Source organism: Lagopus leucura, unplaced genomic scaffold (genome assembly GCF_019238085.1).
Source record: "Lagopus leucura isolate 7727_CA_CO unplaced genomic scaffold, USGS_WTPT01 Super-Scaffold_100008, whole genome shotgun sequence".
Classification (NCBI taxonomy): domain Eukaryota; kingdom Metazoa; phylum Chordata; class Aves; order Galliformes; family Phasianidae; genus Lagopus; species Lagopus leucura.
Genome location: NW_024962265.1, coordinates 31278502 through 31300814, shown reverse-complemented (window position 1 = coordinate 31300814; position 22313 = coordinate 31278502). Strand labels below are relative to the sequence as shown.

At 36.7% G+C, this 22313-nt stretch overlaps 1 protein-coding gene across 2 annotated transcripts in view; it reads left to right on the top strand.

Annotated features, from left to right (window-relative positions):
• Positions 1-22313, top strand: part of TAFA2 (TAFA chemokine like family member 2) — a 181680-nt gene that overhangs the window by 145813 nt on the left and 13554 nt on the right. For both annotated transcript variants that reach the window (XM_042872971.1, XM_042872972.1), the window contains exons 3-4: positions 12038-12190; positions 13213-13337. In XM_042872971.1, coding sequence (XP_042728905.1) covers positions 12038-12190; positions 13213-13337 — 278 coding nt within the window. The remainder of the gene's footprint in view (positions 1-12037; positions 12191-13212; positions 13338-22313) is intronic.

The window sequence follows — 22313 nt, the reverse complement described above, 5'->3', positions numbered from 1 at the left end:
GATGGCCCATCTGTCTCTTTCCTCCCTCATCCTCTCACAGTGATGAGAAAGATGTAAGAACTATGGGTGCATCTTCTGATTCTCCCATCTACATGTACCCTCTCAGAGGGTTCTTCATTCCCTACATCTGAGGAGTGTTGCATCAGCCCTTCTGGGAAGATGATGCATCTAGCTGATGGCTAACATGGAGAGGAGAAGCTGCTGGAGCTGGATTGGGTGAGGGGTGCAAAGCTTGCCTTGAACAGAGGAAATTATTTTCTACTAATTTACTTAAATCCTGTTTATGTGTGTGCTTTTTGTGGTCCCAGAATGTTGATGCCCAAAAGGTGCACAGTGAGATCTGCACCAGCATCTTGGTAGTGGCTTGGGTACCTGGCTTATTGCATGGATGGGCAGTAATCAAGAGGGATGGCAAGCTGATCTGGGCTCTCTTATCATGGTATGCAACATATGAGCTCCTGTAGAGACACGAGATAAAGTGCCAAGCTAGAAGCCATATTCTTGTGCTCTGATAAAGTTCCTGAATACTATTTTTCACTATATATCTCATTTTGAAAAAGGCTTCTCTTTAAGATGTGAATAACTTCAGATGCTTAATTACCTGACAGTTTTTGCAAAATGTGCCTATGGTGTTTTGGGAATGATGATATTTTTGCAGCTTCTAACTTTGTAAAGCAGTGAGAGTGGTTTCCTATCAATGATTTCTATCAACCAGCGTTCCTTCAGAAGCATGTGCGAGAGAGTCTGCTCGAAGCATCTGAAAAGATACCAGTTCAGCAGCAAGAGATATCTGAAAGTACTATCTACTGGGAATCCTTGAGCAAAAATATTCTTGATTGCACAGCTCTGAACAGTTCTCCTGGCAGTTTCTTCTCTTTTATTTTGCTTGTTGAAATGCGCCTAGTTTTTCTCCATCTTGAAGAATAGCTGGTTTCTTCCCAGGTCATCCAGCTTCGATTCATAGCCTCTATCTAGTTACTTATTGATTCATCATACCCATGGCTTAGAGACTTACTATTTATGGAATCAATAATGTATAGGGAAGCTTGTGGCAGGGGAGATCACTCTAAAAGAGAGGATTTCACAGGACTATACATGTGCCTTGTTAGCATTTTTTTTTCTAAAGGCCTGAGTTAAGTTCCTCCCCTGACTCTGCACTTCAAAGAGTTTCCCTGCGGCTCTACAGAAGCAAACTGAAACTTCAAATTAAGATCTTTTTTTTCAGACAGTGAACGGCGAGTTGGGACATCCTACAGAGTTTCTCTTAACATACATGTGGAGCCTGAAGTACTGTGGGGAAGTCCTATAAGGCAGGAGTGGGAAAGGATGATTAAAAAACAAAACAAAACAAAAACAAACAAAAAAAAACAAGCTATGTAGGTTTCAGAAAGGCAAGTATGTATACATGTACTTGCGATTCGTGGGAGGAATATTTCAAGGTAGGAATCTGATATTTTGGTTTAATTGACAGACTAAGTGAAAATGCTTTATAGAGCTGCAAAGTGGAATGTGATGTAGTATAAAAGACACTGAAGAATTTAAGAATCTTCAAATTAGTACCACTCTATCAGACATGAAAAATAGATAAAGCAAAGCAAAACAAAGCCAAAACAAACCCCTAAAGATTGACACACCAACTGAAACTCTATCCATAAAAATAAGAGATTTTTGGTTGGTTGATTGAGTTTTTAAAGTGTGGAAATGTGGAATTTAAAATATCAACTGCTTTTTATGGATAAGTTTTGTTAAATTTCATCATATGTATGTCCCCAGTTTATACACACTTCTGAATGTAAAAAATATTTTCAGAATATTTTCGGAATATTTTTATTTAAATATTCTTTATAGATAAATGAGTACACATATGTACCTTTCTGTACAGTGACTTAGTGTTATGAATATTGTATTTGAAAAAATTCTGCACAATGGATATCTTGAAGTTGGTAATTTTTGTTAAGTCCACCTTTACCTCACTGAGTGGATTAAGTCAGGTAATTGCAGGAGTAATTTCAATATAGTGTGTATTCTAGGTTTAATCAGCTTAATGATTCTTGAGTACAGGTATCACCTTTTAGTGATGTCCCGGTTTCATCTAGGATAGAGTTAATTTTCTTCATAGTGGCTGGTATGGTGCCATGTTTTGGATTTAGGATGAAAACACTGTTGATAACACACCGATGTTTTAGTTGCTGCTTTAGTTTTTATCTCAACCCACGAGTTTTAATTTAGTACCCTGATTCTTTCTCCCATCCCTCTGGCAGAGGAAATGAATGAATGTCTGTGTGGCTGTCAGGTTAAACCACAACAGATGTTCAGATGTATCCTTAGAAAAAAATGTTTATGTTAATTACTTTGAAAATCATTACTTTCTGTTTACTTTTAGTGGAATTTAAATAGTGCTCCCAAATAAGTGGGGGGGTTGTTGCTTTTCTAACCTTGAAGAATTTTAGCCTGAGATAAGTACGTGGTGCTAAGCAACATTTTTTAAAAAAGAAAAACGGAATAAAGCATAAAGACTTTGATAACAGAATTCATGGTAACATTCAGGTGCTTCATTCAAGTATGAAGCAAGCTTCTTATCAAAGCCTAAATATGTTTCTGCACCTTCCTAAATAAATAAATAACTGTGGAAACAGGTGTACTTGCAATTGACTAGGTGTGTGTCGAGACAGAATTAGAGCACAGGGACACAGAAGCATTTTTCTCTGGGGAAATTACTTTTATCCTACCCTGGACTTCAGCTGCTCTTTCCACAGAGGCACCTAAAGCCTACCGAGGTGCTTGAGCTATTTTATAAGAAGTGTGAGAAGCCTGGAAGCAGGCTGTTCAAAAGGACTATTGAATTTACCTCTCCACCTTGTTACACTAATCCTATTTTATAAAGACTCCCATTCACAGCGCTTTTCTTAAGATGTTACTTCAGGCAAGGGATATGAGCCAGAGGGTCATTCAGATGCATGGGAGTAAAGAAAACCTTCATTTTTACCTCTGATGCATGCCTAAGATCATGTTAATTTGTCATCTAGTACAATGTGCCCTGAGACCAATTGGGTCAGGTGGAAAGAAAAGAAAATTAATAACAAGAGTCATCTGAGGAAGCAGGGGAAACATATTTCCCACAAACTGTGTAAACTACAGGCTTCTGAAGCCCGGAGACGGAGGGAAAAAATGTGGGTTTTTTTTGTACTCTGTCAGATGCTGAAGAGTGCTCTGAGACATGTGCTACTGCTTCTTGCTGAGTCGAGATATTTGGCAGAAGGCCCACAGAGAGAGAGAGAGAGAATAAAAAGTCTTTCTGCCAAATGTTCTTTTGAGTGTCTGAGACTGGATTGGTCTTTTTTCTCTGCAAAATCATATAATTAGTAATCTCAAACTTCAGCCTGTTAATTTACAAAACGTCTGCACACTTTAATATATCATTTGCTTAACATGTTTGATAACAACCTCAGAGATACTGGGGCTTTTGACTTCTTGTAGTATTTATAAACTGTGCCTCGCCCTGGGTGCTTCTTTGCCAATGCTGCACATGCTTGTCCTGTGGATGGTGTCAGACTGTAGCAGCTAGGAAGAAAAGAGGGGACTGTTTTGCTTTCAAAACGCTGTTTCTGGCCCATAAGGAAGCACATAGCCTTTGTTGCCATCAGCATCTTCTCCTTTTCAATAAATGGGAAAGGTGATGGTGCAGCTGTTTCACCTCAGGTGGGAAGTGGTGAACAACTTTATGGGTTGACTACGGCTGGAAGCTGAGCTTGTCTTGAGAATTGTGCAAGCATGCAGAAGTCTTTTCCTCTTTTCCTTTTCTATTAATGGCTCATACATATTCATGTCATTGGTTTGTGGCCACTTTAGGCAGCCTGGTGGGATCACTTTTACAGCTGTGCTGTGTGATCGGTTTCCACATCTGGGAAGGTTAATGTTGGAAAACAGGGGTAACCTCATATAAAGAACAGAGAATCAAGAGCACTGTGTGGGGTTGACCTTTAGCTAAGCAAAGTATAGCTGGCCACTTGAAATATGCAAGAACAAGAACAATCCTTGGTTGATCTTCTGACTTCTCGCAGTACCCTGTACAATGAACCATGCAGTGAGTGAACACAGAGAGGTCTGCAAGATCCCATCTGATCACTGCATGTGATCTTGTCTCTGAACTCTCTGTGGTTTCAGAAACCTGGCGATCATGTGATTTTGAAGTTGAAAGTGGGGTATAGGCAGGCTGAGAGGGGATCATGTGAAGAAGAGATTATCTTATAGGCTACCAGAAGATCGGTTGTGTTTGAGTTCTTTGCATAAGTGTTTGTCCTGAAGGTGTCATTTGCAGCTGCTGCCATAAAACAGCCCTGACTGTTGTGAGAGGGGAGATAAGCTTATTTGAATAACATTGGCTTACTACTGCCAAATGTCTGATTTATTAAATTAGCCCAAGTAAGGCCAGGAAGTTAAAGTCACGTGGTTACGAGATATCCAGGCCCAAGAGATCCTACGTGAAGTTTTCCATCTGTGATTTTATGTTTGTAAAAAACGTGTGCCCAGCTGGGACCGTCCCATCTTGTTCTATTCTAGTAAGTATTTTTTCTCTTACCGTAGATAACTCAATCCTTCAGTCCATTTCAGTACACAGACAGTGCCATGGGAGTATCTGAGGTTTGATCTCCAGAGTCACTAGTGAGCTCTCAGGGGTAACACTTGCATTGCAGTTTTCTTTGTTTCTTTTTTGTTTTTGTTTTGTTTTCCCAAAGGGGAAATGTCTTCCCACACAGATGGTTGTAACCAGTGGTTGGCAAACAAGCTGATGGATGAGATTTATTTTTGGCACTGTACAGCAAAGTATGCTTGGCAATGGGACTGTGGCAAACCATTCATTAGCTCAGTTTTTAAGGGCTACCAGAGATGATATCAGCATAGTGTCATCATAAACTCCACTTACTGTTCTTCACCCAAGTGGCCTAAGTGAGTTAATTGCAGACCTGCAAGAAGAGCTGGGCTAATGCCTGCAGGATAAACACTTCTCACAAATTGCTCTTGTAATTTCAAAGTGGTTCTCTCAGGAGAGAAAACATCACATTGAGTCCAAGAAGCCTGGGAAGGGCAGCAGTTAGCGAGGTCTTTTGTGTACATGTTGCCACCAGATGACACTACAGAAATAATTTGTCCAAGCAAAGCAACTCTGTGTTGTTTGTTGTTTCTTGTTGTTTTTTTTTTTTTTTGGTTTTTTTTTTAATTCACCTGAGACTCTGTCCCAAGGTACAAAATAAATCAGAACAAAAGAAATGAAAAGTAATGATGTACTTCTAAGCTAAACTAAGTGTGTGTTCTTTCTGGACTTTTTAAGTGCTTGTGGTGAACAAGTGACTTTTTGTAGCTATAGCTATAGTGCAAGGCATGGAAAGGTGAAAGCAGTTAAATAAGACCTCAAAGCCTTGTCAGTAAGGTGTGTTTGTAGGGGTTTAGGAGATATTTGCACAGGAAGCAGTTGTCCATATCATAGTATTACCCAAATCAAGCAACATAGAGGTCTGTGTGGCCTCTGGCATGGAATGGACTTCTCTGATCGAACAGCACGACTCTTTGGCTGGGCTCACTGCAGTGTGTTGGCATGTGCCTCTCTGCAGATATTGATCTGCTGATCTAGCCTAATATGAGAGGATTATCTTGGCAGTCTGTGTACGTTTCTTAGAAGCAAAGGTTGAAGGTTGAATGTCTTTTTTGCCAAATGCTGAACCTGTCTTCCTGTTTTTGTTTTTTTTTTTTTTCTTTCTACTGCTCATACCTGTTAGAGGCTGCAGAATCCAGTGGCTGGGGAGATGTGAGACTGCTGCAGCTCCTTATTGCTAGGTGTTGCCAGTGCTGAGGCTGAACATACATGTTCCATACGAAGAAACAGATGAATACAAAGATAACTAAATAACTTTTTAAGTAGCTACAAGAAATGTTATGATAATGTAGAATAAGGAAGCACAAAATTATCATCTTTTTCCTGCTGATTCTTTAGTGCTGCATTATGTGTCATCTGAAAAATAAAGCAGCATGAGTGCCTTTCCTGAGATGTGGTGCAATTCTAGCAATCTTCATTGTCACTACAGAGGACACAGGAATAACTGCTGTGTCTGTAATTGATTTTTTCAGTTCACTGGACAAAACATTAAAAAAAAAAAGTAGCTTTTTCTCCAGTAAAATTAATTATTTTGCTTGTTTTGAAAAAAAAAAAAAAAAAGAAAATTGTAACATCCCTTATGTTTACCTTAGCATTTAAAAAAATCTTGTTTAAAAATATTAAATATCATATGGAAGCAAATTTTTTGCCCTCTCTGAGGATGTTTACTTTTCGGTTCCATTTGTAACCAGATTTGACTGTTTTTTTTGCCTGGTTATTGTACTTTCAGCAAATGAACTCCGCAATGAAAAATATGTCAACTTTAGCAACAGGTTAAAACATGATTAAATAATCCCAATTCGCCTTATTTTTCAGTCACAAATCTAGAATATGTGTCATCATTCGTTCAATCACTGTGATAGGTGGTAAATATGGAATCATCAGAATAAATACCTAAGTTGTAAATCCAGACTTCACCTTCACTGACAATACAAAATTTTAACTTAATCATTGAAATTCTGACTCATAACCACTGATCAAGCCCAAAATTCCTGTTGATGTGCATCTACCACTGCTTTCCTGGGAATCACTGGCTTGCTGCATTCCAGAGGTAATAAGAGGTAGCTGGTATGAGAGACTTCCCTTTGCTTTTTTCCTCTCTGTGCTGCGAGTTCTCCATCTAGGCTATGAAACTGATCTTCTGTGCTCACATAAGAACACAGAAGCTTGTACACCTGAAAGCTTGTCTGTTTTTTCCTCCGTTATGTTAGTAGCTGATCAAAGAAGAGGTTATATCAGTAACAAAACGCTTTGTGTTCCTTGTATTCTTAGATTACCCTAACTACAGCAATATCACCCCAGTGCTAATAAGAGCAGGATTGAATGAAATTCAGTCTTTTCCTTGCTTACTGCTTTGTGGATATAGCAGAAAGATAATGTAATTAATCAAGTGGGTCCCTTCCAACCCAAGCCATTCTATGACTCTGTGACCAAAGTGGATGCTGTATTTTGTTTCATACCTTTATCTGGCTTTTAACAAAGAAAGCTTGGTTGGATATTGTGGCTTAACTGTGGCTGTACAAGATTGTGATGCTTAGATATAGCAGGTATTAATACTTATTAAACTACCAAAAATATGCAACAGTACTCTGTGGGTGTATTAGCATGTGAGCGAGATTTTGCAAGTTTATTTGTAATCCTTCCTATCTACAGTGACACACTGGGAATGATGTGACATATCGAAATTGCTGAAGTGTAACGGAAATACAACCTACATTTGTTTTCCATGTCAGTCAGAATAAAGAAAGCAAATAGACTATGTGAACAAGAAAACATGCTTTTTTTTTCTTGGTCACCCATGAGTAGGATAGTGATTTGTAGTCTGTTCTGTTAATGGTGTATTTTAATAGCTAATTTTATTTATTTTTCTGGTAGTATTTCCCTGTACCTCCCATTTAAATATCTTGGTGGTACATAATAATGACTAATTACTTGGGGGAAATGATGAAGCAGTTTGATAATCTGCTGAAATATTGTTTGTTTTCCCTTGCAGATGGTTATTAAAAAATCAGTAGTTCCACTGTAGTCCTTAACATAATTACTCATATGAATATGGTATGCATAAATAAAGACTACATATGTACACAGTTTGAACAATTGGATCACTATAGTATTTCACGTGGTACATCTTCCTAATTATCCCCAAGATGACAAAAAGGCCAAAGTTTATGTAGCATTATATGAAATTTGGGTTGAAACTTGGGGCTAAAAGCCATTTCCATTCCTCTCCTTATTGGTGATCTATTGCTTCTTATTTTAACCAAAGCTTTGCTTTTGTGACAAACTTTAAAAATGTCCAGAAAACTTTGCATGTTGTACATAGTCTCTCTGATCTTGCAGGAGTTAAATGGAAGGTAATAAAAGAAGTTACATTCATTTAATATAACAGCACAGAGCTGCAGTGCTTGTATGCCAATGAAGAACTTGTTTCTGTGTGAGGAGATGATGATGACTCAGTGGTCGCCTGCTCCTGCTCTTTGTCTTTGGCTGAATCTTCTCACTAGTCTCTGCGCTCAGCTGTAGGAGCTATGCCTGGTAGAGAACTAACCCTACAAAAAAGGAGATATTTTTCTGCCCATCTAAATCCCTGGCTTACCGTTAGTATATGACACTTCAGGCAAGTAGGGGATGAAAGAGTGTGGGAAAAGTGGCAAGGGATTTGTTATTTTTTCTGTACCTGTTCACATCGTTAGCTTGGTTTAGTTGTATCACGCAGTTGTGCCTGTGTCTTGGCAGAGAGCACATAAAGGAGCCTTTGTAACTTTTCCCCCTTGTTATTTTACAGTGACTACTAGAATAATGGGAAGCCTGTGTACAGCTACAATCTGTGACTTTATTTCATCCAGGCCATGCAAATGTATTTCTCCCTCTTTTTTTAATGGCACATGTGTGTGTTAATGCATGACTTACACAACTTTCAGCAAATGAAACCTAGCAGATATGTGTCAGATCTGGACTTGAATGATCAGGTAGAAAAGTTGAGAAATGGTGATTGAAATGATTGAAATCAATTCAGAATACTGTACCTGATTTAATGCTAGATTTGTCTATAACGCTGCATTTTGGTAAATACAATATATTCCTATTTGTGAGTTACGAAGTAAAAACCTGGAGCAATAACTTGCAATCTGCTTTGTAGCAAACTTTTCACAGAAGCGAAGGACTCAGAGCCATAACTTAATGCCAGATGCAATGTTCAAATATGACTAAAATGTCATTCATCTGAAGGAAATAAATTTAGAACTGTCATGAAGGAACAAGAATAGTTATAAATTATATATATTTAAATTTATTTGCCAAATATGTTTAAGCATATTCTTTAAGCACATTCAATGATGTATAAAATGACAAATAATAATTACCTAGCTATATTTTTTTCTGGAATCATAATTGTCCTGAAGTTTTTGACATAGCAGTATCACACTGATTAATGAGATAGCTATTGACAATTTCACTTCATGAAAAAAAGCTGTAAAAGTGGCAGGCTAATTACAGGATACACCATTAATGGATAAGATGTGATTATATCTGTTTTCCAAGTTGCACTCTTGTATTACAGTGTTACATCTTCTGAAACATAATGTACATGTATATTATATATAATCGTCAGGAAAACTGCACAGTCTGTGCAGAGATATCTCTTGGTCTCTTCAGTCCTTCTTCACACTGATTTCAGGCAGGATTACTTTCATTAGCAGAGGATGGAGAGCTGAGTGTTTGTGGTGGTTCTGAATAATGAATTTCTGAAAGATTCTAGAAAAGGCACTCAGTTCCTCAAACACTTTCTGCAAACCAAGCAACATGCTTTGAAGTCTGTGCTCAGAGAAGAAGAAACAAAACCAAACCGTGAATCTTCCGAAATACCATCTCCTCTTATAGAATGCTTCAGTGGCTTAATGAGGTTAATTTGTGTTAGGTTGTGGGAAATCCGTTATCTACTGCACCGAGGCTTTCATTTCACATGAATGTGACAGATACTGTACTTACTGCACTCAAACTTAATTATGTGATAGCATAAGGAGCTGAAATCCCTGCATTTCCTCTCAGGGAATATTCATAGCACACTCTAGATGGTAAACAGAAACTAGAGGATGGTTGGCCTAGATTTTCAATTATTGAAATATATTATACACATATATATATACCTTTTAGGTTGTTTTGATTTCATACCTAGAACATTTAAAAACAATTTTAATAATGATAGGTCACTCTCAGTACATGGTTATTTTTATTCTATTCCTTTTTCACATTTTTTTTACCCTTTGAAATGCTTTTCTGTGTTGTACGTGAAACTAAGTGACCATTTCTTCTAATTACAGTCTTTTCCAATAAGAGACTTTAAATACCAATTTTCCTAATTAGTACAGAGTGAGTCTTTCAAAAGTTTTGTTTCAGAAAGAACTATTATTTCAAAGCTCTTAACAGCTCTTTAAACTGGATTCCATTTCAGATGGCTATTGATGTACACACTAATTTCTCCTTCTAGGTATATTATTGCACTTCTGGAGATTTGGTAGAGCTGTTGTAAAGCTACCTAATGAAAAACTGAAGTAATGACATTTCAGGATCATTGAGACACATCACAGTACAAATAAGGACTGAAAACTAATATAGTGAAAAATAAAGTGGGAAGAAATTCACTAAATTTATGTTATTTTTTAAGATTCAATGTCTGTTTTTTAATGGATACTTAATAACAGAAAAACAGCGAATTTTTATTAGCATGTGTGCATATTAAATGTGTAATTGCCTATCAAAATAAAAATGAATGTGAATTTACAAAAGCAGTTTGTTCTCTCATATATCATATGTATTACATATTTTTCTCATAGATTTCTGGTGTGTGTGTGTATCATAATAAGATGAATCATGGGCTAATAATTCTCACTGTGCTGTAACATTTCAGATGTGGTACTGCATGATATGATGAATATAATGCAGCCTGTTGTAGCATGGTGCAATGAGTGACTGTGGAGATCACAGGCTGTTTAGTGGACTTTGTTCTACTGCAAAATGCATAATTGCCTAAATGAAATGTTTAGTAGTCTGTGTTTTGTTGATGAAGACGCAGAGTCTAATCACTGCCTGTGGGTTTTGTCTTTAGGAACGTTCTTCGGGGCCATATTCTACATCAAGTGTATTTTGCTCCTTCAGTCCTTTTGAGAGCTGATACTGTGCAAAAACAGCTCAGTAGATCCAATGGCCAATGTTGGGCTCCCAAGAGCCCCTTGGCAGGGTTTTCTCCCTGTGGAAACTCACTTTTTTCGTTAGGATATAAAAGGTAACAGAACCATTCAGTGCAGAGCATCCACATGCTAACCAGCAGAAGAAACGGGGGGCTGCTATAGCAACTGTTGTCTTGTGTAATTCCTGTTCCTCCCTGTATGGTGTTATAGATCAGTACCAGATTTCTTGTTCTTCCTTCTGATGGAGATGAACTATCTTCAGAAATGCTCTTTTTTTTTTATTAATCTTTCTCTTCACCACTGCATGCTATGATAAAATTATTTTTATGAATTCCAGATCCTTTCAGAACTAGCTGCTCAACCAGAAAGGGTAGTTTTCTTACACATCTTTGCACATAGGTCCTCTCATAGGACTCCAAAGGCATTGGTTAGAGTAGCATGGAGATAATGAAGGTTGTCCTGTTGTCATCTGGATTTGGAAAACTTTGATTTCCTTTGTTTCCAGACATCTTTTGCAGTGCCAGGCTGACACTTAAAAGCAATTCCTTAATAGTTTTTCTTTCATTTTCTTTTTTTCTTTTCTCTTTTTCCATTTTCTTTATCTTCTTTTTTTCTTTTTTTTATCTTTTCCCTTTCCATTTCCTCTTTCAGGGCTTTCCCTGTATCCTGCCAGCTCTTCTCTGACCATTTGCATGAAGGTTTTGGGAGAACTGATGAAAAACAGAGATTGCAATGGACATAAACTCTGGACACATGGAATCTGGAAATATATGCATATATATGAATTTTGAAGTTGATATACTGTCCTTCCAAGGTCTTACCCTGAGGGACAAGAATAAAAAAACTTGGTAGAAATATACAGCTGCTTACGGGAGTCCAGAAATTAATGTACATTTTGTACATTAGTTTTATAATGTCTCTGCTTTCCACTTCACTGGATCAGTTCTGTATGCAGCCTTCTCCAATTGCTTTTCTTTAGCCAGCGTTTTCTGCCTGAGATAGTTACACTACATTTGGAAAAGAAATCAACTTTACAATCTACTGTTAGTACCATTGTAATTCTAGTTTCATGCATGGCAGACTGCCTTACAGATCCAAGTTTGATGCATTTCTAATTAAAGAAAAACAAAAAAAAGTACCCCCAAACAATACAATGTTACCTCACAGTGTTATCAAATTGCCCATCTTCTTATTTTCACAGCTCACCATGTTAAAACTGGGACCTGTGAAGTGGTGGCACTCCACAGATGTTGCAATAAGAACAAGATAGAAGAAAGATCACAGACAGTGAAGTGCTCCTGCTTCCCTGGGCAGGTAGCAGGTACCACCCGGGCAGCTCCTTCTTGTGTTGATGGTGCGACTACCTCTATTGCTTCCTTTTATTGCATGTTCCTAGACAATTTTGTTAGCTTAAAGATATCAAAAAACCCCACTCTATTGCAGTTAGCTTTTTAAAATAAGAGGAGAAGGGCAAGCCCAAGGTGAATGGGATGATGATGGGAAAAGTGAATTATTTGTTGTTACTCTGTGGAAATGCTAAGTGAAATTATTAGATGCTAGTGAAGGAGACCTCTTGAGAAGCTAAATTTGACCTAACCAACAGAGGGCCCCCAACAGTGTATGGAGTTCACTTAATTAAAAGTGTTTACACAAACTCTACGAGAGCATGTCATTTTCATATGCTACAGTCTTATATTTGTATATTTATCTTCATCATAAAGCATTAAACAAGCAAACAAAGAGAACACAATTCTGGCTATTTTTGAAAAGTCTCCGTAGACCAACAGTATTTTTTCTGTTCACTGTATCGTGTTAGTGTTTTATTTAACAAATCTGGCATTGATTCATATGTTTTAATTGGGAATACACTAGCTTATTTTTCACTTCTGTTTCTCTGAAAGAGGAGCAGAATAGATTCACCCTTTCCATGATCTCTTTACTGTTGATATGTTGTTGGCTGTCAGAGAAACTGTAAATATGTCATCTTTAGGAAATATATTTAATCAGCCTGTGCTAGAGTGTAGAGCAGATCAGGCAAAATATACTAACTCAAAAGAAGAGACTGCTTAAAACTTTGAAATCTGGCTGAGCAAGAGAAAATGAGAGTTAGAAAGGAATGCTATGAAATTACTTTCTGAACTGCAGTAAATTAGAAAAAAAAAGCAGCAAAGATTGTCTTTGAAGTGTGTAGCACCTTGTGCAAATTGAGGCTTCATTTCTTGTGAAGATTATGAGCTGGCTGCAAATCATAGAGTAAATGTTGGTTAATATATTTCCAACATTTTCATGGAAAATAAAAGAAGTGATGCAATATAATGACATATTAAAATGTCCATTTCAAGAACATGCAAATGTAGTTGTTTTCTTCTCTTGTAGCTTCAATAGTGGAGCAGAAATGGTGGTGCCACATGCAACCATGTCTTGAAGGGGAGGAATGTAAAGTTCTTCCAGATCGTAAGGGATGGAGCTGTTCCTCTGGGAATAAAGTGAAAACAACTAGGGTAGGTATGAAACCAACCTTACATGCTACAAACAGGTAAAAAAACGTGCACAGGAAATTGGGTACACATGGAAGACATCAGCTGAGAAGAGCAAAGAAGTGTGGGAAGAGACTCATACTGGGAATGGACGTCATCGTCCTGCACACTTGTCTCAGCATACATAGCAGTTGCTTGATCATGGTAAGCAGTGTGCCAGACCATCTCAGGTGAGCAGTGGAGATGATAGAGTTGACACCTTTTTCAGCTACTGGTAATGATTACATGTTACAATCTGACATGTATTTCTTTCTGAAACAAAATCTATACGCTGTGCTAAGTTCTTTGCTTACAGGATAGCAAATGAGTACATTTTAACTAGTAACATGGCATTACCAGGTTTTGACATAGAAACTGCTGGGCATGGTAAGCATTTGATATGCAATTAAAAGAGGATCTTCTGGTTCTTTCTGTCTTGTGTGACCGATTGAGTACAAATTTTTCAGTTTCAGTAAATTCCTTTTCTCCACTTGACACAAATCTAACATTCATTATATACGATGCCTGAAAACAGAGTAAGCCTTCTGTCATCTCAGTTTTTAGTGCCTACAAACACAAGAGTAACAAATCCTTCAGCTAAGAAGGAAGTTCTCAAACTTCCTCAAAATCCAGAACTGTGTCTCTACAGGATCAACAGTTCTATATCCACATAAAACATTACAGATGCTCCCTGAAGTCACATATGAATGTATATGTGCAAGAACACCTTCACCTTTTCGTTCCCCCATCCATACCTGATCACTGTTTTGCTTGTAGGTTTCTAATAATTGTTTGTGGTGTCGGGCCAGTACATTGTTAACATAGGTGTATCTGAGTGTTCAAGCCATTTGAATAAAATCTTCCCCATGTAGGCACTAAATTTCTGAATGCCTTGATTGTACTGAAACGTAGATTTGTCTGGCTGAATTATATTTTATTCCACAGGGAGATCTGCATGTCTCAGTTTTTGTATACCTAAGTTTTTTGCCATTTTGCCATTCTTTGAAGGAGGGATACTTCCTCAATGTTTGATGTACTCTTCTCCTCCCAATTCCTCTGTCAAATGTATATATTCTGAAGCTAACCATTCTTGAATCCTGCCCGCCTAACCTAGTAACCTAAGTACCTGCTAATGCATATCTGGTTATATGAATATGAAAGGTGGGTGCATGTGTAATTCAATGGAAGGGAACTAGAAAAAATGTAATAATGATGATAGAAGTAGGAAAAGAAGTGTGTGTGTGTTTTGAAATTGGTCCTTGTTACTGCTGCATTGTATATGATACTATTAGTGCTCAAGAATGCATGCCATTTTATATTTAATGTGTTTGACAAGCATATAAGTAAAAGTGTGGCTCTGGATTACCATCCTGTAGAAAAAAATAAAAATGATCACAAAATGGGAAGACATCAATAGGAACCTCTTTGAGGATATTTCTTCACGTTTTGTCAAAAGATAAGTTCTTTTGTCAAGGTTATGAAATTATGCCTGCCCTTAGGAATTCATAGAAGCCCAAGGCTCTTGTCTGGAAGGACTCTTGCCTCTGCTGCAGACTCACAGGTCTGCCTCTTTGCAGGAGTTGGCCTTTTCTTGTCCTCCAAGGATAGTGGCAGTCCTCATGACTCACTTCATGGTTCCTCAGAAGTGATACTATGAAAAAGTCACCTATTAGACACACTGACTCAGTTCAGTGGCCATCATAACCTGCAGCTACTAAAAGGAAAAAAACCTGATTCCCTTAAATCCCTTGCTATTTTCTCTGCCTTCCAGTTTGCCCAGATACTATGTGTTTCTTCATTTTCCAAACATGTGCAGTACTGTTTTGAGACATTCCCAAATTTGAATTCAAATTTCTGAATTTGAATTCAGATTACTGACTGAGACTTGGTCTCACTCATTGAGAAGAGATGATAGGGAATTGAAATTTTCTGTTTTTCTGGGCACAAGAGGCTGGGATTTTAACGGATATCATTCTGATGCCCAGAAAAATATATATTGCTATTAAGAATGCAATTGACTGAAGCAAGTATATCAAAAGCAAGTATTTTTCCCTAATTTGTAGTGAATATAACTTTTTTTGTAGTTCCTCTTTCTGCTCCCCTAAGTCTGTAAATAACAGGAAAAATTCTAAATGACTCTGAGTTTTTGAAACTCCTTTTAAAGGAAATAAAGAATTCTTCGAAGAGCCAATATTAAGAAGACATGAATAATATTATTCTGATTGTTAAATGAAATAACCCATATATGATTATCATGTATAATGTAAAAGCATAAAGAAATGAAAGAACTGAAGAGCTGAGGCGATTTAAGTGTACTGCTGTAAAGCATTGTGAAGGCTTTCCTGAAGGGGTCTAAGAAAGTTTGAGGTCTATATTCATCTCCAAACATCTTCAGTTAGTTTGCCTCCTTCATGAGCATAAGAAGTAACCCAATTAAGTGCTGAAATACTGTCTTCTCAGCTACAGAATACCATTATTTAAAAGCAGCACCTAGATTTCCACAAGCTATTAATAATTAAGTATTACAGTAGAAATTAAAGCAGTAATAGGAAGAAGGTATTTTTCTTGTCCACATTTGATTGTATTACTGTAAAGAGTGACGATGCCAAATTCTTGATACTTATGTTAAGCAAAAATTTAAGCAAAAAGCGAATTATGTGAATAATGAAAGAAAATTAATTTATTTTTAAATATCTGCTCTACTTGAGGTTTTGCTTTTTATTTAGATAAATACGGATCTAATAAATTTACAAACCAATAGAAGATTAGAAGTAGTATCAGTTCTATGGTTCTGAGAATTCAAATGTTAAGAAAAGTCAGATAGCAATTATTTACCTTAGTAATGCAATATCAGCTATTATGGAAAGATTAAACTGTATTCCTAATTTCTCTACATACTAGTGGAAGATGCAGATGTTAGGAGTTATTCATGGAAAGCAATGAATTCTGGAGCACGTTTGTGACTAAAGTGAATACTGAGTAAACTCATTTTGGCTTAGAATTGACTATTTTGGGCCTATGGAGCCTGCAGGAGGGGAAGGAGAGAAGAGGGAATGTCAATTTAGCTAACAATTTCATGTAGAAAAATACATGTTTGTGTTCCTGAACATTATACTGCAACAAAAGAAGATGTTCAGAAACTCATTAATTTGAATTATGAAGTGCTTATGTGCATAACTGAGATTTGCCAGGGACATTCTGGCATTTTCCTTCAGACTGAGAAACTTTGGGGAAGGAAGTAAATGAATTCTTTATGGTTAGTCTAAAGGCTTTGCAAAATAAACACACAATTTTTGCCAAGATATTCACCTTATGCAATGACGAAAGTTGTAGAAAAGGGGAAAAATCTGAAGTATTTTTGCTTTTGAAATAATCTTTTTTTCTCCCAACCTTTTTCTAAAATAATTATCTTCATTCAATACATCCTCTTGATGTGTTTCTTTTCCATCTCATGAAACAAACAAACAAAAATACCCATTTAAAATGAGAATTTTCTCATCACTTGAATCCCCAAAGTAGTAGTGTTATGAATGAAATTGACAATGACGTTAAAAAAAGTAAGAAATGAAGGAACCCCTTACAAAGATTGGATAGCAAAATTGTGCAGTCAAATAAGATCATCTAAGCTGAAAAATCCTGTTTCCTATTTGTTACCAGTACGAGGTGCACGTCTTTCACACTGGAGATCTCTGGGCTGTGGTTTTTCAAAGGCAAATCCAGATGCTAGGCTTTACTTATATTTTTAAGAACAGCACGTTGCACGTTGTATTTATAATACAGGCTTACTTCAAGTAGAAGCACCAGAAGTTACACGTGACTTGTGTGAAAATGCAACCTGCAATGCTTCCTGGGCATCCTGGTTCCCCAAGCATCAATCCTCAGACAAGCTTGGAGCAAGGCTTGGCTCTTGGGCAAACCATAAACCCAGATGTTTTTTCTAAAGAACCTGGAGTGCAGGAAAACATGTGGTGCATCTTGAGGCTTCCCTTCAGATCCCAAAGCTGTGATATGATAAGAAGTTACTCTTCTGCTCAAGAATGGGGAAGTGCCCCTGGGCTGCAGTTCAGCACAGTCTGTAAATCTGTTCAGATAAGGTGGGCTGGTATTTTATGAAGATATGTAAAAATATATGTTCGTATTTTTCATACAAAACAATACCTTGTCCTTGAACTTTTACTTAGTGTTGGTAGAGCTGCTAGTGGAATAAGGTACAATTTAATACAAAGCTCTGGTTAAACCATTCATACTGGAATTCACTGGTATTTGTTTAGAACAGGACTGTCTATCCTAAGATCCAGTCTATCTTATTAGTATCAGAGACAGCTGCCCACTTCCAGAGAACAATGTTTTGTCCTAAGATAGGTCAGATTAATTATCTTTAGAAGGTGCTTATGTCTCCCTAATAATTCCGAAGGAAAGCTTTGATGATTAACTTAGTGCCTAACATTCAGATGTTTAGTGTTGAATAAGAAGATGCTGTCTAGGAGGCTTTCTTTGATGTGGTCTTCAGTAGGAAGCTGATCTAAAAAAATCCTAAATTCTCTGTCAGTTTGGGAAGCTTTGGGTTTTGACCGCTGTCAAATGTAATACAGTGTGAGAGAAGCTTTTAAAACGTTCTGAAGATGCTCAGCTGTGTGCCGAATAAGTGAATCATACTGTGATGAGCATCATGCCCAGTATCTATTATTCATCAGAAATTGGTAACCAGTGCATGTCCTTTTAGGACAGCCTTGTTGTTATAATAATAATAATATAAATGAACCAAAGTGATCAGGTGCATTGCATAGCAGGTATTTCTTATTAACCTTTGAAAATCTCTAGAAGGTGAAAGTGAACGAAGTAATATTTTCCTATGAGCAAGTGCAAAGAGTACTTTCACACAGGTCATAAAAGGCCATCTTTTGGAAATGAGCATCTAACTTCTGGAATAGCTTTACACCCACACTTTTATGAGAGGCAGAAGGAACTGCAATTGTCACTCCGAAAACAAGCCATTACTTTTAATATGTGGGTAAAAGCACACTCCAGAAGAGAAAGAAATCAATAGTTAATATATTACTATGTAGCTATATGCCAACCCAATATTAGAAATAGAGTACTGTAAATATATATATATATAAGGAACAGAGAGAAATCAGAGAGAAATTTTACGTGACCAGGAACAAATCCATACTGAGTCCATTTATCTACATTCCAAATCGAAATCTGCTTTCCAAACCAATACCAGAGATAGACGACTAATGCAAAAAAAAAAAAAAAGAAAAAAAAGGGAACAAACAGAAATATTGCCAGATTGGAGGGAAATCCATATTGAGAGTGTTCATCTACATTTCAAACAATGCCGGAGAGAGTCTGAAGTCAGATATTTGTAATATTCCGTTTAATCTAATTTTGCATTATGACATCCTGAATTTAAAACAAACTAAAAATTTAATAACATCATTGGAAGCAGAGAAGGATACTGTCCAAACATACCAACTGCTACAAATGGTGTTCAGCGTGTGTATTACACTACTCTGAATCAATGCAGTTCTGCTGCTATCTATAAATATTGCTTATATTTTTACCTCATCTCCTCTTTCTCACTTGAAGATACTATATTGTTTCTAAATTAATTACAGCTGCTGATAGGAGAAGCAACAATTTTATTTATGTTTCAGATTATAAAGTGTGCTGTTCATAAAGCTTTCAGCCCAAGGAACGAAAGAGCTTCCATTAGGTACCTTTACACAGTTATGCTTTGCAATGGGCAATTGGAGGAAGGCTGAAGGCAGGATGGTATTTACTAAGAAACCTGAAATATCAGATGGCAGCATTAACAGTGATTCAGCTACTGTTGTAACCAACAGGGGAGTAAGACAATACAAAAAATGAGAACTAAAATCTGTCCTTGGATAAGAGAAGAAAAGAACGTTTTTCTGGAAACAGTCTGACATCAGCAGTGCAGCTGTGTTAGCTGTTAATTTCTGCTCCTCTGTATCAGCAACAGATGCACTGTCTCTTTAAGCAGCAACAGACAGAAAAAAAATGAAAGTATAACTTGTTGTTGTTGTTTTCCTGAAGTTGGAAAGAAATATTGCTATTGTCGTTATCTCTTCTCTCATGTCTTTATTCCTCCTCCTTCCTCCAAAATTTTCAAAGCAGTTCTGGTGTTGGTATGTAAGTTGAAAAAAATCTGAAATTCATGAACTCTGTGCGTAGAGGGAATTTTAGGCTTTTTACAATAGACTGGAGGTATCTCTGCAGTCATTCTATACTAATAAGGCAGTGCATTTTTTGTGTGACATTTTTTCAGAGTAAATCTAGTGCTAACCTCCATCACGGTGAAGCAGTTCACCTTTTGCTTTGACCACTGTGAAACTTGAATGATTTCCCAAGTGTCAGTAGTAAATAATTATAGGAAGTGCTTCTTCAAATGTTATTTAAGGAATCAAATTAAAAGACTACCTTGCTGTAAAACTTCTCTATCCCCCTGCCTCACTTCAAAGTTTCTGTCTATAGACTCCTCACCTTCTACCTGAATTTTGGGTGAAGATTTATAGGAACAATATGTATGGGGTACAGTGATGAGCTATATTTTGTGGTTCATAAAAAGGATGTGATTACAATACAAGTGCACAGACTGTAGCAAAATATTAGCTATGGAAAAGAGTGATTGCACTTGTGGCTGGCTCTTTGTTGCTATGGTATCTCTTTCTATGCCTTTGGCTAATCTGTCACTAGCAGAAATTTGCAGCTGTCTCAGCATGTTTCTCATTGCTAGCTCAGAGACCCAGTGTATCTAATCTGTCATTAAAATAGCAATAAATGGTATGTCTGCATTTTCTTAAAAAATGCACACAAGTTTCAGGGAACAAATGAGCTGGGAATGGAAATAAGGTAACATTTTCTAGGGTCACGTTAACTTTTTGCATTAGTGATTATTGTTTTGATCCACTGTCCCAACTCATTCATATTGAAGATCAGTATTTTTTTGTAGGTTGCCCAAACAGTAATCTTTTTTGGACACGTGGAAATTTTGAGGAAAATATTTAACATCTCTGGCCGGCACACATTAGAGTTTCCCAAGTGTAGCTTTCCAAAAGGTTTGAATGAATCACCAGTTTTCAAGGCTAAATAATTCACCGAATCTCTTAAAAATATCTGCGGAATACCAAATTTATGTCTTAAACATGAAGTTGGCAGGCCTTGTTCTATCCTATGGAAAGGTTCCTGTTACAAGTATACATTTGACGTGAGTTTAGGCTCACTGCTTGATTACAGCCATTTATAGATCACAAAAATCTAGACAAGTCATAGTTTTTTTCCTAAAGACAAATGTGTATTAAAAACAAATAAAAGCAAAAAACAAGACACGAGACACAAGCTACGGTGATTAGGGGTTAGAAGAAGAAGAGAATTAAGGTAGCGAAAAAGGGCACTTAGAACATGTGTGGAGGTTTTGACATAGGAATGCATAACAGAGATAGTTCACAGGCTGTGCTAATTATTTGAAGCAGATCTAGTAGTTCAGTACAGAGCTTTTTCACAGGCATGTGTCTCTAATTACATGAATCCAAGTTAATTACAGAACTAACTACAAAACCCATAAGAGTAAGGATATAGAATTAGTAGAATAGAATAGAATTAGTAGAATAGAATACTATTATAGACTAGTATAAAAAAAAAGTTAGCAGTTCATTGCTGTGTGATGTCACATACTAGACCTGGTTTCCAACTTGGTCTTAACTTGTTCTTCCATTTCCTGCTTACCTTTTCTACATTATAAATACGGATGGACTTCTTGACCTGATTACAAGGTGGAACAAGTAATCCACCCAAACTCTATTGAAATATGATGGAAAAAATGAATCCAGTGCATTCCAGAAAGCAATGAAATCGACACAAAAATAGGGATGTTAAAAATGTTTTGTATGAAATTATGTAATGAAAGTGTTTTGTATCTGAAGTCTGAAATGTTATAAGCAAAGTCATCGAATGACAGTAAAACTTGGGCAGGTCAAGATAGTCCAAATATTCAACCCAAGAAATTTTCTGTCGCAAAACAGGACACCAAAAGAGAATGGATAAGGGCAATATTCATACGTATAGTTCTTCTGAACAGGAAGAGCTTGTTAATGTGTTACTTTAAGAAAATATATGAAAATCTGAGTGGTATTTCTATTATTTTTTTTTAATTATCAGAATTTAATTGCCTAGAAGGTTTGAAAATTTGCCTTGATTCTTCTTTTCTGTGCCTGGTACTACTTGGGACTGCCTTAGGTCTTGTCTGTAGCTGTTCTGAGGTGTTATTCCAATTATTTTTATGAGCAGGTTCTCTGCACAAATCATGAGAAATGAAATCTTCTGCAAACCCTTTTCCACACTCATAAAGTGTTAGTAATATATATTACGGTTTATACATTTTTATGAGGGGATAGTTTTCTTTTTGGCAAAACTGCAGGTAGCATCCATTGCACAGCATTATTTTAGCCTTTACAAAACTTTAAAATTGATGGAATTACTCTAAAATCAAAGACAAATATTTCTGTCATTGTTAAAGAAAAACATAAATGCATTCAACTGCATGTCATTAATTAACTAATTGGTTATTTTTTGCAAGTATTGCTTTCTTCCACCTGGGAATCCTTCACTCCATCAGTTCTGCTGAGAGGTTTTCTGCCTTTGTCCCAAAAGATTCCACTTCCGCTTGTGATTTTTTTAATTATTATTTTTTCTCCTCAGTTTTTCTCTTGCTGGCATATTTGAGATACTAAACTCATGTCTGAAGAATAATTTTCTGCCTCTATAATGGAAAATAAGAATGACTTCTGAAGGCCATATGTAAATTACTGGTTTTCTCCACTGCTCTACAAAGTGGAAAAGGCATAACACTGAAACCAAAGATGTTTTTTCTCTCATTTACAGCATCTGTGCCTTTTCAGAGCTATGTAAGATAGAATCTTTGAATATCTAGCAGTC